Raw genomic sequence first — 16328 nt, 5'->3', positions numbered from 1 at the left:
ACTCCAAGCCTGGTTAGTCCTTGAATTCTTCCCCAAAGACTGGGGTTTTCTGCATTAGCAGCTTTACTCTTTGGTGGATGTCCACCCACAGAGCACTGGACAGAAGTTCCATGATCAGAGGCCACTTAGCACAGGTGACACAGTCGTGACAGCCTCAGGCAGCCACCAAGCCACTGTCACACGCACTTGCCAACTCCTTGAGTCACCTAATGAAAATGCAAATTTTCCAAAGCCAGCTCTGCTGGGTTTTGTGCATATTCCTGTGGGCTTGTGGTCACGATCAGCCTCTCTGAGCTGCTCAGCTCCTCCAGCAGCTACTATGGAAACAGGGAGCAGCACCTGTTTCTCAAGGGCAGATAGTTCAGGGGGTTGGGCTGTTTCAGACAGGATTTGGGAACAACTGCAAGAAGATGTGTGTTCAGTTGGGGTCTGGGGTAATTCTAAAGGCACTTCAGTTGCCAGGAGTTACACAGGTACCAAGCAGCAGAGCAGGGACACCCCCAACTGCTCCCATCATTCCAAAAGAGAAACTTTAAATGGCTCAGCCTGCCAACACCACATTCTTACCAAGCCAATCTTCTCCATAGCAAGAGGCTTCTGAGCTATCTGGGGGAGCACAGCTGATATGGCCTCTGAGGAGGTGTCACATGCCACAGTGAGGGGAGATTAATGCAAAGAATTTAAGGTCAATGGTTTGGGCCAGCTGCTATTTATAAAGAGGAAGGAAAGCACAACAGCAGTGTCACCTCTAGGCCTTAAGAAATGTCTTGTCAAGGGGAATACACTGGGAGGGGCACACTTCAATCCATCTTCAGCTTCTCTTCACCTCCAGACCAGCCAATCTGGAGAATTCTCTCTGTCCCAGTGCTGTGATCCCTGGATCACCTTCCCCCAAACAGACTGGGAGGTTACACCCAAATCCCAAAATCTGCTGCCTCTAACATGACCCATGGCACACCAGGGTGCAGAAATCCAGGGCAGATGATAAAGCCTTGGAGCCCATGGCCTTGCAAAGCCTCTCCACAGCTAAAACCAAGCTCTCCTTGTACACTGAATTTCCCACATTTCTTCATTTTTAAAGGAAACCTGCCTAACGTTCCCAGGTGCAGAGACAGGAAGGACACCTGGCTCAGCAAGGACAGCAGTTAAGAAAACACTTTCAGGCTGATTTGAAAAATGCAGTTTCTTCAGGAACTGTTGACAAATATAAGTAGTTTATAATGGGTATGAAAACAAGAAGTTACCAATTATTTACAATTCCCAAAAATGATCACGTGCCCACCAAACCAGAAAATGTCACCTGTCATTGTATCACTTCATAGTAAAAAAAAAAAAAAAAAAAAAAAAAAAAAAAAAAAAAAAGAAACATTAGAATGTTTCTACTAAAAACAGAAAATGCAGAACTCTCCAAAACATCCTAATAGGACCAAGAAGAAAACCCCATCCAATCTGCATGTTCTCAGCTAACACAGGAGCTGCTATTCCAAATGTGCTGTCCACAGAGCAACAAAACCTGATTGCATCATTTGGAGGTTTCATGGAGGTCAGATGCATCAAATAGAAAAAGTGTTTGGCCAGAAGCCTTCAGGGCACTCTTTAAAACATTTGTTTAGTATGTTCAAGTATAAACACATGAGAATTTCACAAATTATATTGATTTAAGCCAAAAGCTACAGGGAAAAAGCACAATCTCATCCCTCTTAGAAAAAAACGTATCCTACAGTAGAATTCAACAGCCAAAGCCAAAAAAAGCAAAATTACTAATGCCTCTGGATGGAGGTCACATGTCTGCTTCCAGGGCCACAAGTTTTCCCCAGAACCTGAGTTCCATTTTTCTGAGTCCTGTAAGGTTTATAGAAAGGTAAAAATAGGAGAGCTTTTACTTCCCACCTCTTTGCTGAATGTTACTGCCATGGGAACGTGCTCTGCACGCTGCCAGCTTCTTCCCAGATAATTTCCTATTTCTCCACTAAGCCTCTGGCTCACACATGACTCAGTTTCAGCACTTCACTGAGATAAGCATGTGCCCCATCCTAGACTTAAAATTAGCAGGGCTAACCTCAGCCCCTTCTTCAGAGCCTGGGATAATCAGGCATCCTATTAATGAAAAATGTGCTGGTTTATGTCAGGAACCAACTGGAGCTACTCTCTTGTGCAGGCAAGGGATGGACAAGAGAAAGCTGAGCCCAGCACACATCCTCTTGATGAAGGGAGATAATAAACCCTTCCACCACAAAAAACATCAAGCCAGATAAAATAGTTTAATATAGAGCGAGAACAAGTATTGCATAAAAATAAGGAAAATCTTTTTCTTAAAAAAAAAAAGAAGTCTTGAGAACTCGTATTTAGAATAAAAGCTGGTTGGGTATCGATCATGTGGGTGACTCATGAATGCAGGAGCTACAGGAAGAGTTCAGGATGTTCCTAGCTTCTCCATCCACTAAATCCAGAGGAAGATCTGTGAAGCAAGATAAAAAGAAAACCACAGCAGTGAGTTCTAGAGCCTCCCTCAGGCAGCATTAATTCAGCAGATCTCTCAATCAAACCTCCAGTCTCCCTAGTACCAGGAGCTTTTTATGAGAGCACACAAGTATTTCCAGCCTTTTTTACCTGAGCCTGCAGCAACACACACTGACTAGATATAATTGTGCTTATTCTAGAGCCTGCCATCTGCAGAGATCCATGTTCTCTCTATCTGACAGAGAAACAAAGTTTAAGAAACTTGCTGGAAGGGATCCAGCCAGGCAGAGGCAGAGCAGATGACAGAGTTAACCTTTAACTGTAAATCATCAGCTCACTTCAGCCACCAAAGTACCAATTTATTTCATTCCTTGTTTCAACCTGATAAATGGGGCAGGCTCCTGATTCACACACACAGCTTGAGCACACACATCATGTCCCTGAGAGGTGGAGAAGATGCATGATCCAAGTGGAAATTTTCTCTTAAGAGACAGGTAGACCTCACTGGAACACTCACATCCAGAGCCTGGGCTTTGAGATCTGCACCATCACCAAAATGGAAATCAGAACTAGTATTTAAATGCTATTTTCAGAGTTTGCTCTTGTAAACCACTCCACTCTCTATTCTGATTCCATTCGTATTTTTAAGGAAGAGTTAAGAAAGAAAATGCTACTTACGTGTTAGGTGATCCAAAACCAAACCCTGAAAGAAAAGCAAGACAGAAAAATAGTTGGTAAAAGGGAAAACGAATGCATAGGATTTGTAGTAAATGTCCCCTCCCACACACAGATTGAAAAATACTTCTTTCCTGCCTTAGGCCAGGAAAAAAGGATGGGCAAACAATGAAAGTCAAATCTCCATCTACAAGAGAAGTGACTTGCCTGGCTCCTAAGAGGGCTTGGCTTTCACTGCTCATCAGCCAGGTCATTCATTAGCAGCCCTGCAGACAATGTGCCTGGTTTGGTCCTCTCTCTCTCTGAGCTGCTTTCTGGAGGTGGTTTGTGCTTAATGCAGGCCCCTGGTGTCAGGCAGCCACCAGGGAACAGCTCTGCTCTGAACCCTGGCTAAATCATTGTGCCTTCACTGAAACTGCAGCAGAAAAACGTTTGGCTGTTGGTGTTCCAGCTCAATTTTTCAGTGCATATTCCTCTGACACCAAGTACTTCCATCACAGATACCCAAGTACGTGGTACTGAAGAAATATTCCTTATTTCTCAGTGTTTTCCTTTGAGGAGAAAGAGCAACTCCACAAAAAGGGGTGAAAAGCAATAACCAGATGAGGTGTGTAGAGCAGTAGTGATGTGCTGACACTGCACACTGCAGATCAGTGATGGAATTAGGAGCTGAAGGCTGAGGAGGTGCTACATCCCACCCTGCACCTCAGTTGTCCCGGACATGGAGCCTTCCCTACAGCACCACCAGGACCAGGCAGATGTTTGGCAGGGAGCTGAGGAGTCCCACCCAATTTCCAGGGAAAACCAGAGACATGGGGGCTGTTAGGGTGATTTTAGCCTCTCCTACCTCCTCCACCTGTCCCAAAAGCTGAGAATCCACTGCTCTGTGTGCCAAAGCCTGTGCCCTGTTGGGACAGGGAGCCAAACGTGGGTGTGTTTTGGTTTGCCAAGGTACCAAACGACGCCGTGTTGTTACTGGTACCACCAAACCTGTGGGTTTTAAAGAGAAAATCAGAGTTTGCAAACATCTTCTCACTTACACTGGGAGTTTGTCCCCATACTTGTGATAACAGTGCACTCCTTAAATGAGGATACATCAAAAGGTGAGACCAGATATGAGTAACTGTTCATTTTGGAAAGAGATTTCCTGGTTTGGGACAGATTACTGTACATAGAAAGGTCATTTCAGGTCCCATTCTTGACACACACTGGGCAGGAAGGCAAATACATTCATGCTTACACAGGGTATGTTTTCAAGTGCTTGGAATACCAACTCCAGCCATCAAATGGATCAACTGGAATATTTTAATTCAACCCGTGTGTGGTTTTCACCAAAAGTACAGCATCATTTTGCTTCACAAAGAGGGCAGCAAACACAGAATTGGTGTGAGCTGCTCAGAGCCAGAGCACAAAGCAGAGCCCAGATACAGAACCAAGATTCCTAAATTTCAGAGGGTACCTTCTCCATCACCCAAAGAAATCTGCAGATTTCTTAATTCCTTTCTCTCCTCAGCCCATTTTGAACCACACAAGGTTCCAGTGCTTCCCTGAAGACCTGCACCAAGCTGGCACTTCTCCCCACCACCTCTAACTAATCACTTCCCTAATTGCCTTTGGGGACTGAAATGAGAAACACTTTTATATATGGAAATGTGTCTTTCTCCACCCACTCTGTCCAACCAGGCAGCACAAAGCTCTCAGTGTGACACACTAATGAGACCGTGACATGCAGTATGATTCTCTGTCCTTCCTTCCATTCTGAATGTAAGAAATGTTCTTGACCTTCAAGTTTAACTTAAACTAGGCAAAATGCAGACACAAGATTTCCAAATGATAAGCTCTGCAAATGCAGAACAATCCTAAAACTCAGCAGCAGCCTGAGCAGAGCTGGACACATCACAGTGTGCCAGCTCTGCAAGGCTGTGCCTCACACAAGCTCCTGTCATTTCTCACTTAAAACACGACCTGACAGCACGTTAACCCACCTCTCCATCCATCCACATCTAGGAGACTTTAAAAAACCCAAAACACAGACCCACATCAAAAGCTATCTATCCAGAGAAAAGACAGCCCTTGTAGCAATGTGACAAGCAATTCACCTGGCAAAGGACATCACCTCTCCTCTCCCAGACACTGCCAAGTGTGCACACTGCCTCCACAGACAGCAGAAGATACCAGGGGCAGTTCAGTAACTTTGCATCTCTGGCCCTGTTTGGGCTCCTCACCCCTGTACTTGCAGGCAGCACTCAGGACCACAAATGTGCCTTTCTCAGGAAAAACGGAACAGACTTTTTTTAGATTTTTTTTTAAAGAAGCAAGATTGGGTGATGTGTTCAGAACAAGAGGTTTTTGAGTTCTCCATCTTCTCACGACTGTGCTACAACACACAAATCCTGTCTGTCTTGTGTAAGGAAGAGAAGGTGAAAATAATGACAAGAAAACTTGTGGTTCAAACTGCTGCTTTCAGAAGAGGCCTGTTGGAAAGGCAGCACACAGTACAAGTAAGAAAGGGCTTACTACAGACAGATTGTTTCTCCAGACACATAAAAGACATGAAATGCAGCCATTGCCTGGTAACAGTTTAATACAACCTATGTTGCCCAGATTTTCAAGTCTTTTGTAAAGCTGCTGTGCAAAACACAGCTGAGATGCACTTGAGGTTACTTCATAAAAGCAAAACATTATTTGCCCACCAACAGTTGGAACTGCAGGCTCTGAAGAAGTGTAGTGGTTTCTGTTTCTGACACCCCCATCTTTTATTGAGTGATGCAGATTTTTCAGAATTGAAGCAGTATGAATCACATGTAGTTAAGTCAGCAGAGTATTCTTAGGAACTTGGAGCTAATACAACACCATGCACTTGCAAGTAACTTACTTGGAATTGGGATTTTTAAAGTTTCACTTCAAGAGAAAGGCAGAAAGGAAGTCCTGCACAGATGCTACATTATACTGCAGAATTAAACTACTGCTCAACATTTTGTGGTGAGATCTGGATTTCTGTAAAGCTGCCTGGGAATTTTGCACAGTCTTTAAAAGTTTTAAAAAATCAACATCCTCACGGAAAATATCAGACTGAGTGTATCTTTCTAGCAGAAAAAAGATTGTAAAAGCTTCCCACAAGTTAAGTCACTGAATTATCTTTCTTGAGTCTGCAGACTGCTTATGCAAGACCTCTTTTCCAATCCACAGGCTGCTTGTTCTGAATCCCATTTTATCTTTAAGCTCTCCATGTTGTCACTGAGCACATCCAGTCTCAGTACCAAATCCTGCAGCACAATGGCTGGATGCTGGAACTGAACAAACTACCAGTTGATTTAAGCTACGCCATCCCTACAAACACATCCTTCTTTGTGGAGATTTAATTAAGCTGCCTGTATTTTCCCCCTTTCTAAAGGGACTCTTCAATCTGAATGCACATATTGGATAGCAGCAGCACCTTGCTGAAGCCTCCCCCAGCTCAGGGGTACCTGCCCACACCTCACAGGGAATTAACAGGTCACACTTCTGGATGTCCCCCTGTGCCTTACGTAAAGGCAGTTCCTCCTGAAACCAGACAAAGAGACAAACACTTGTGAAATACATAAACACCAGGACTGGGAAGACATCCTGTTTCCTCTCTTCACTGGAAGTTTTTATTTTTTTTTAATTGGCTCTGTTCAGTCTGATATAACTACAGGACATGAAGGAGTGTTGCTGGCTGGTAGCACAAAGCTGAAGAACTGCATTTGCTGCCTCCTGCAGAAGCTGCTTGGCAAGGTTTGGAATGTTGTATTTGCTGAACAAAGGAAAGAATGATGTGCTGTCTGCTCCGGTGCCAAGCACAGGCTTTAGGGGGTACAGGAACAGGTAAAAACAATCAGTGAGGGATAAATATAAAGTGCTCTGGGAGCACAGACTGTTACAAGTGCCTCATCCCACAGGTGAGAGAACAGTCTGAATTCCCATTAGCATCTCTAGCCCAAATCTAACCAAGAGATAAAGTGTCTGGACAGAGTAACAGATAACAGTAATTGTTATTTTCTTTGCTAGGCATAGTTTGTAGTCCTAGATTTACACTCATTAAATGCACACAGAGAAAATATCCCTGCATTTCCTCACACAGCTGCAAGCTGACATCTTTAAAGCTAAAGATTCAACCCAGGACCTATCAGCATTAAAAAGATCACACACATTCTTTCGGGGTGCGAGTTTTACACCTTAATTGCTTTTGTCTTTTAAACAAAACAAACCAAGGACACTTTGAGCTCACCCATCAACGACAGAACGTATTCTTCACGTGAAAGCAGAGGTAACCAAGCATAATCTTGTCATGCAAGGAGGTTGTTTTGCCCTGGCTTACCCAAATCCTCCAGCGCTGGCTGCTGCCGTCCCCTCGCCGAACACTTTGCCTCCCGTTGAGCCCAGAGGGCTTGAAAAGGTTGGGGCTGAACCGAATGCTGGCACCCCTCCAAACCCAGGGGATCCCCCAAAAGTGGGAGGGCTGCCAAACACTGGAGCAGCACCGAAGCCACCTGAGCAAAACAGAGGCAAAAAAAAAAAAAAAAAAAAAAAAAGGGGACAAGAACATCACATAAACAATAAGGCAGAGAGAGAAAACAAAGAGCAGCTTTCCGCGCAGATAATTGGGGGGTGTTCATCCTATCACACTGACACCAAAGCTTTTACAGAATTAATTTTGATCTGCAGGGTCTTTTGCTGCAAAAGATATGGGTAAGAGAAGTGCTTGAATGCATGAAAGAAAACTGCAACTGGCAAGTTTCCTCCATCTCTTAAGATCAGAGGGTAGATGCAAACTGGGGTTTTTAGGTGCTTCAGTGATGCAAAGACTCGGGAGGTAGGGTATGATTTAATCCTGGTTTAAGTGGTGGAAACTAAAAATGGAAGGATTAAATGCCAGGTCAGTGGAACTGCCTGCAGGGAATCAAGAACTTATCTCTGCTCTTGGCAATTTCTGTTCAGGGTTTAGCTGCCTCCTGCAGCTCTGAATGGATTTCTACCCAGATTATTTCATTTTATGTTCATCTGCTGATATTATTGGCTTGTTCCACAAAGGACACCTGCTCTTTTATTTGACCAGGGATGAGGATGGGATACCACTGCACATTTTAATACCCAGGGTGAAATTCCAGTCCATGCCAAGGTAATGGATACTGTTTGGCTGTAAACACAAAAGGTCTGGAAAAAAAAATAAATGCTAGGCCTGAATTATTTAGACACAGATCCGATATTTTGTTACCTCTACCTCTAGGAAGTTAAGAGCATTTATCCCAGAGGCTGAAGCTTTGCTCAGCAAACACTCTCTTTAGCAATGCACATTAACATGTTTCACTTTCATTTTTCCACAATTTTAAGTAGTGAAATGGAGATAAAAGAGATTACAAAACCCAGAGCGAAGATTGTAAGACAATATTCCAAGAAAGTAGCTAAAATAGGAAAAATGTATTCAGTTCCATGTTCTGTACTCTTGACTGCACAGAACACAAGACCAGAATTAAACAACACAGCTCTCAGCTCCTCAGTTGCAAAGGGAATTTTTGGAATGAACACCTGAGGATGTGGTTTACTGGATACTGCATAATGGAGAGTAAAATTCTGCCTTGGACCCACCAGTTAAAGCTCCATTCACTCAGCCATTAGTCATTTTTAATTTGTTGTTCAGAGACAATTCTTGTCCGTGCAGCGAGTCCAGGCTGTGGACAGCTAAGTGGTAGAACAGCAAACATCTCCCAGCCAGTGAGGGCTGTCCTAGTGGGTGCATTCCCAAAGTACCTGTTTTGTTTGGGCTGGAGAACCCAAAGCCTTGGGAGGCCACACTTCCACCACCGGAGCTGAAGGTGCCCGTAGGCTTCTGCTCTCCAAAGGAGGAGCTGCCAAAGCCAAAAGTCTTTGCTCCACTGTTTCCAAATAAGCTCGAAGAATCTGGGGAGATGAAGAATATTTATAAACAGCCAATACTCATAGCAGACAATATTCCACATTGCACTTCATTAGCTGAAACAGGAGGAAGGAAAGTGACTTTTCTTTCCCCAATCCCCAAACACACAACTGACATCACAACACAGGGAGAAGCCAGGTTTTCCCTTATTCCTACAGGACTTTGTAGTTTCACCAAGATCCATTCTGGATCTGATGGACCACTAACAACCCTTTATTGCTGCAATCTAGTAAATCACCAGGAGGGATGATTTGTTTAGATGCATCCTGTGCCCCAGCCAGTAAAAGACAATTCCTCAAGTGAGAAATCCCAGCAGCTACAATCAGTCTCTCCAGACAACACAAATATCAGCAAACCACAAATTAAAGGTTCTCAACTGTTTTGGCAATGCTCAGTATTTCTACACAAGATTATCTAACAGGCCCTTAAAGTAGGAGCCAAACTTTTCCAGACTTACTGAGAAATAACTCATTTTTTCATCCTTCATAAGCCTACAGGGAATTTTGCATCTAGAGGCAGGACACAGAACAACCAAAGCTTTTCTCCGGTGAACCTTCTGTTTTGTTTCATCACAAAACCCAGAACTGCATTAAATGATTAAATTAGCAAGGTTAGAAAACTGACCTCAACCATTAATCCCAATGGATCATTAAAGATGTAATAAAAGAAATGGATTTTCTCTCTTAAGGCTTGAAGTGCTACTTCTAACCACTTGCAGCACTAATTTTACAGCTTTCCTTTATTTTCAGGCTTTCATGTTTAGTTACTGCTTCCCCTTCTTTGTGCTTTCTACCTGCCTATCCATATGTCACAGCAAATTTTGATAAAGTACCTTGAATGTGCTGCATAAATATATTAAATTTTAGGCAGTAGTTAACAAAAATTCTACCCCTCACATATTGACTCTTTGCAATTTTTAGTTTTAGGGCCATGAGAGATGATCAAAGCTCTCTAACTTCCAACCAAGTTGGAGGCAGAAATTCATGACAAGATTTTAGAGTATTTCATTTTAAGAACAGATTTTGCCAAGAATTCTCTACAGCATACAGATATTATTCCCACTTCTTGCATCTGCTTGTTTGTTTCAGTGGCTTCCCTCCTTGTTTTCCATAAGCCTAGAAGAAAAATTCTGGATTACACATCACACATATTCTGGTTACCCCCTCAAAGCCTTTCATATTAACACAGAATTTATTCAAAAACAATTAGCAGCAGAAAAGCAGATGGGATCACAAAAGCAGATGGAAATCACAGCACATTTTGTATTCTTGTTTTGTTCACTTACTCTGGGAAGCTGCAGATCCAAATCCTCCACTGGAGGAACTGAAGGGATTCTTATTGGCTGCATCCTGGCTTGGCTTTCCTCCCAAACCACTGAAGAAGCCTCCACCTCTCCCACCACTTCCAGCTCCAAACAAGCTTCCACTGGAAGATGATGGTGGCTAGAACACAAAAAAGAGAAAAAAGGGATTTAAGCAAAGTCAAACCAGCACACGTTCCCCTCAAAGCTGCTCTGCCTGTTCTCTGGAAGTCTGAAGGGGCAGTCAGCAATCACCTTCCAAAATGGAATGTCATGAATTTTTATTTAAGTCTGTCTTAAATCTTGTCCACAGCACAGAACAATGCCTTTGAGACTTGCCCTACACTTGGCCTACTTTCCACTTAGCATGGAATAAAGGCAGGAGACTTACTGCTTCTATCTTATCTGGCATGTGATAAAATGTGTCTCCATACCCCTGGAATATTCATGCAGATGCTGCTTTGGTGCTTACCACAATAGCAAATACCTCCAGTAAAAACAGGGACATGCTTTATTAAACAGATCAAACTGTGTTTTTTAAAAATATGTCAGGAACAGGGAACCCTGACCAAGTTCCCCACATGTAACACTTTTTGTTTGTACAAAAAGCCATAAATACTTGCCTGACCAAAGACAGTGCCTCCAGTGTTTGCTGCTTGCCCAAACACAGAACCTGTGTTACTAGAACCAAAACCTAAGAGAAAAAAAGAAAAATTAACCACCAGAACTACTACAGGGAGGTGACACTAGATCAGGACAGGATAAGGACAGGTCCTCCATGCCAAAACACAGAGATACAAATGATGCTAACAAACATATCTAGGCTGGACAAATACAAAGCACGTGCCAACACACAAATAATAAACTACATTGAAAGTTTATATGGAAGTCACTCTCATTCTCTCTTTGGCCAGCTTAAAAACAGGTAATAGAAGACCTTTTCACCTCTGGGATTGTTGCTAACACTAAGAGAATTGGATTTCTGTTAACACAGCTACAATAACACTGCAAGTCGTGCCACAAGCACTGGAGCATTCTGATTGCCCTTGTGTAAAGAGGATCTGAGCTTTGTTACCTGAAGACTCCTGTTAAAGATAATGAAGTGTTTTGATTAAAAAAAGAACTCCCCTTTCCATTTCCCAGTTCACTTAAATGTGCCTTTTGTAATAAAACTTGCATTTCTATAATTAGGAACACCTTTCTCGAGCAGAGTTCACTTCCCACAATTTAACTATTCTCTGCTACTGTAGTTAAAATGAGCAAGCAGCTGCCTGCAGTGCCATAATTTTTAATTAAATGAACCTAATTAGTTTTTCTTCCTTGGAAATACATGCTCTCTATTATTACTATGCACTTGTCTCTTTTCCCTGGGAGCTCTCTGAAAATGGTACAGACAAACCTTTGGAAAAGCCCCAACATTCTACTGAGCATGTGGAGAACAGAAATGGACTGACCAAGGAGGTTTGATATGTGTAAGAATACAGTTTAACTGTGTGGACCGGTAGCTGATGCTCATGTTACTGCTATATTTTAATTTTGAGACGCTTCCAAATGCAAAAGTGGATTGGACAGATTTCCCTGCAAACCCATCACTTTGAGGGCTTAAATTATTTTTGGCCATCCCAGCTGAAGACACAATATCACACCTGACTGTACATCCACTGTGGCATGTGCTCAGTGCAGGCCACTGAAGAAGTGCTGCATCTGTATTTATTCATTGCCTTGGCTATGGTCTCAGAGCTGCTCTGCCCCTTTGGTGCAACAATTTACAACACTTGCAGTTATTGTGCAACAGGCAGAACAATATGTAATTCAAAATTAAATCAAGGTAGACTTGTAAGTATAAAATGAAGGCAGGACTGGATGACAAGGCTACATTCAGAGGACTGCTGATGCATAGTGAAGCAGAGCAAAAGCTTCTTTGGTGTCCAACATTAGTCTGCTTCTCACATACACTGCAGGTCTTGCTGTTACTAACTGAAAATAAAACAGAACAAAACCAAACCAAAAATAATGAAACCCATCAGGTGCCACAGGGGAAAAAAAAAGGCATTAATGCCATCCTGCTTTCCCTGCAGTGATACATTCCAAGCCAGACAGTGCCACTGGGACAGTGCTCTGCTCTTACCTGAGGCCTGGCAGAAGCTGAACCCAGCAGAGGACGTGGTGGTGGTGACAGCAGCAGTGCCACCAAACACAGATGCCCCTTGGCCAAAGCCAGTGCTCTGCCCAAACACAGGAGGGCTGCTCTGCCCAAAGAGCACCCCACCTGTGCTGGCTGGCTGCCCAAAGGAGAAGGAGCTGGCGCTGTTGGTGCTGGCCGGGGCTCCAAAAACATTCCCACTGCTCGAGGCTGCTGTGGAAGCTGCTGGCTGGCCAAAGGCTGGCATTGTCCCAAACCCAGACTGACTGAAGGTAAAGCCACTTGAGGAACTGCTTGCAGGTTGTCCAAAGACTGGTGCTTGCCCAAAGGCTGGCTGGCCAAAGCCCCCTGTGGTGGTGGTGCCAAAAGCAGAAGTACCAAAGCCTGAGGTGGCAGCCTGAGTGGTGGCCGTGGACAGAGTGCTGGTGGTGAGCTGCCCAAATGGAGAGGATGCTGTGGTACCTGCTGGGAGCTGTCCAAAAACTGGTGTTGTGGAAGGAGTGGCAGCTGCTTCCCCGGCAGGCTGTGTAAATGCTGAGCCTGAAGAGCTGGAACTTGGTGGCTGAGAGAACACCGAGGAGCCTGCAGAAGTGGGGGCAAACACAGAGCCACCAACAGCTGGACTCTGCACACCTGTAGTAACATCAGAGGTAGCAGCCAGAGCACCTGTGGCTTCTGCAGGAGAGGCAACACTTGCTGTGGAGGTTGTTGCTGAGACATTCTGATCTGGTGGGGCAGCTGCAGAGACAGCAGGAGGCACCGGGGCCTTCAGATCGCTGGTGGAGGTGGGAGCAGCCACAGGGTCAGGGGGAGGTGGTGCCACTGTGGTCCCAGAGCCCTCAAGGACAATTTCCCCAGCCAGGGCCTGGGGTAAGGTGGGCTCCTTAAGTGGCTCTGAGAGCTGTGCCTGGGGCTGTGGCACTGGAGCTGAAGACCCAGCTGCTACAGCTTCATTTTCAGACGGTTTTTCTGACCCAGGTGGTAATTTGGCATCCCCCGCAGACTTACTGGAAGTTGCAGCAGGGACAGCAGTTTGTGATGAGCTTGGGAAACCTCCAAAGGAGAGGGACGTTGAAGCAGGAAGAGTGGAAGGGGCAGCAGTGGATGTGCTCATACTGTTGGCTTGCTGAATACCAAATGAAAACGTGGGTTTGTTGCCACCAGAGCCTCCAAGATTAAACACCCCAGAAGACCCTGTGCTGGTTAACTGGACATTGCCAAAGAGACTGCCTGTGGCACTAGTGCTGATGGACAGGGATGCTGTGCCAGCTGATGTGACTGATGTTGAAGCAGCTTCTCCAGCTTTTCCTAATGTCAGGGGAGCAGAAAAATTAAACCCAGAAGGTATTGTAGACACTTTAGTTGACTGTGTTCCTGCAACACTGGTAGATGGTGCTTTAGTGGTGGTCTTGGCATTATCATCTACTTGACCAACCCGTAGTCCTGAGAAGCTCCCAAGAGTTTCCCCAGCTAGATTGCCCTGAAACAAATGATCTCCTGGTTTGGATGCAGCAATATCCAACTTGCCCGAGGTTGTGGGGGGAGCAGAAGATGATGCTGCAGCAGCTTTGCTAGACTGGGTGCCATCTGCTGAGGAGCTACCTCCTACCACACCTCCTGGAGGACTTGCTGATTTGTGGGACCCAAAAGCAAAGGAGGCCTCAGGAATTGCTCCAAGTTTGGAAGTCCCAGCAAACAAAAATGAATCCGGCTGGGCAGATTCTTTTGCAGGAGCTGTCAGTGAGAGAAACAGAGAGAATAAATGCAGTTGGGGTATGCAAAGCTCATTTATCATTCTTGCAATAGTGGTCCATTTTAGTGCTTCACAGACTGTCAGTGCCCTTGCCTCAAAACTGTAAAGCCTCTGTCCATCAGGTAACTGCAACCTTCCTATTCATTCAGGACACAACAGTGACACCTGAAGCTCTCATGGCCAGGGTGGCAGTGACAAACATTGTTATTGTCACATCATAACCTCCACATAACCATCCTTCTCTTTGAGTACTCCAGCCTTTGGCTCCTATTTCTTTTTCAGCAGTTTGATAAAAAACATAACAGACCTGGTTATTACAGGCAATTTTCTATTGACACCACTTTCACCCCTTCTTACTTGGTTCAGGTAGAAAAAACTCCTGACATTTACTACAGCACTTTCTTTTTAAATCAATGTCTTTGAACAGTTTAGGTCATAAAAATACTTTCTGACACTTGAAGAGTCTCCTACAAAATCAAATCTTCCTTTACAAATTCAGCTATTTATAGACCAAAAACCAATTTCTATACAGTCTGTTTTCAGTTTTGAAGAACTAGAGAAAAAACTCTCAAAGGTAATTGCCAAAGCAGCTCCATTTCTAACCTACACTGTGAACAGTGTGAAACTGATGAAGTTTTAAGGGAGACTGAGCTAGTTTTATTTAATGTACTATCATTTCATTTCTGGGCAGCAAACAAATTCTGACTTGAAAACACTGCACTGGTGTTTGGACAAAGTACATGAAATCTGCATGGAGATCAAACTACAAAGAGCAAAAGCTTCTTAGCAGATCTGGTATTATCCTTGTGTTTTCCCCTCTATTAAATATATTTAAGTAACTGACACTCAATAATGTAGCTTTTTTTTCTACCTGAGGGCCTCAAATTACATTTTGTAGTTCTTCCATTACCAATTACAGAGACAAAGGTGCTCCTCCCAGTTCACAGAACAGAGTGAAGTACCTGCCTTCACACAATGCTGTGGTTGACAAGTCTGTCTCCTGTACCTCCCACTCTTGCTTTATCTGTGTTATTTACCTAAGCTTTTATGTTAATCTCCACATTTTAAGCCTGGTTTCATCCTCTCTGCTTAACATCAAGAGTACCAGTAGCATTACTGTAGCTGTGATGGTCTAAGGATGGAAACAAGCCAAGATTTCTAAGAAGACAATGTGATATGTTTTATCAGAAGAGTCAATAACTTTGGGAGGAAATTTTTTCACCATTTCATCTCATCTGCAAGACTGAAATTAAAGGCAGAAAGCTTCAAAAATATTCCAAAGCAGATTTTATCAGTTCACTTTTATGACACTGGGCAAGTAGGGTCTATCTATCATGGAAAGGCAGCCTATTTATTGTCACTTCAATTTTAGAAGCAACACAAAGCCATTCCAAGCATTTCCCTCTGATTACTAAATGCTCACTGGGTAACAGTTCTATGTCAGTCCACCTCAGCCACTTTAAATCTACAGATTAAAGACAGCAGAGGAAATGACTACGGATGTTACCCTTTTCATAAACTACTGCCTCCTAAATATTCTTGGCAACAAATATTTTGCTTAATTGATAAGTGGGTGGCCCAGATTTCTGTGCATTACAGGGGAGAACCCAGCATATGTATGAAACTTTATTGTCATTTTAGTAAGAGAACTGTGACATAAAACAAGAACCACGTGAATTGGGAAGAGTAAACACTCTGTTAAGAGGGAAGAGATGCTGTTTGCACACCATCCCAAACTAACCTTGTGAGGAAGCGAGGCTGGGCGGCGTCTGCGATGATGCAGCTGATGTGACACCACTAAAATTAAATACAGACCTAGGGGGAAAGAGGAGAAAGGGAAATAATGACTTAGCTCAAAGTGTTGAAATTTCCAACCATATGATGAGCACAACTCCGAGACTCAGATTTTCAGTACAGACTTGCACAAAGCCAGGCACACAGGAGCAGCTTCTCCAAGGACTAAACAGGAAGAGAGATGCACACACACAGTTTGCTCCATTTGTTCCCTCTCTGAAAAGGCTTCTAGAGGGTTAAAGAGAGTCAGGGTTCAAAGTTCTTTTGA

The 16328-nt window shown here is 43.8% G+C and overlaps 1 protein-coding gene across 1 annotated transcript in view; it reads right to left on the bottom strand.

Moving 5' to 3' along the window:
• Window positions 1-2242: 2242 nt before the first annotated feature.
• NUP214 (nucleoporin 214) overlaps window positions 2243-16328 on the bottom strand; it is a 38776-nt gene continuing 24690 nt past the window's right edge. The window contains exons 28-36 of the mRNA XM_066332776.1: window positions 16008-16081; window positions 12499-14247; window positions 10994-11064; window positions 10356-10512; window positions 8905-9054; window positions 7475-7646; window positions 3983-4125; window positions 3139-3163; window positions 2243-2458 (exon numbers count right to left, since the gene is read on the bottom strand). Coding sequence (XP_066188873.1) covers window positions 2425-2458; window positions 3139-3163; window positions 3983-4125; window positions 7475-7646; window positions 8905-9054; window positions 10356-10512; window positions 10994-11064; window positions 12499-14247; window positions 16008-16081 — 2575 coding nt within the window. The 3' untranslated portion in view covers window positions 2243-2424. The remainder of the gene's footprint in view (window positions 2459-3138; window positions 3164-3982; window positions 4126-7474; window positions 7647-8904; window positions 9055-10355; window positions 10513-10993; window positions 11065-12498; window positions 14248-16007; window positions 16082-16328) is intronic.

The sequence above is a fragment of the Sylvia atricapilla genome, chromosome 19 (genome assembly GCF_009819655.1).
Source record: "Sylvia atricapilla isolate bSylAtr1 chromosome 19, bSylAtr1.pri, whole genome shotgun sequence".
Classification (NCBI taxonomy): Eukaryota; Metazoa; Chordata; class Aves; order Passeriformes; family Sylviidae; genus Sylvia; species Sylvia atricapilla.
The sequence above is the reverse complement of the archived record's forward strand: the minus strand, read 5'-3'. Positions and strand labels throughout refer to the sequence as shown.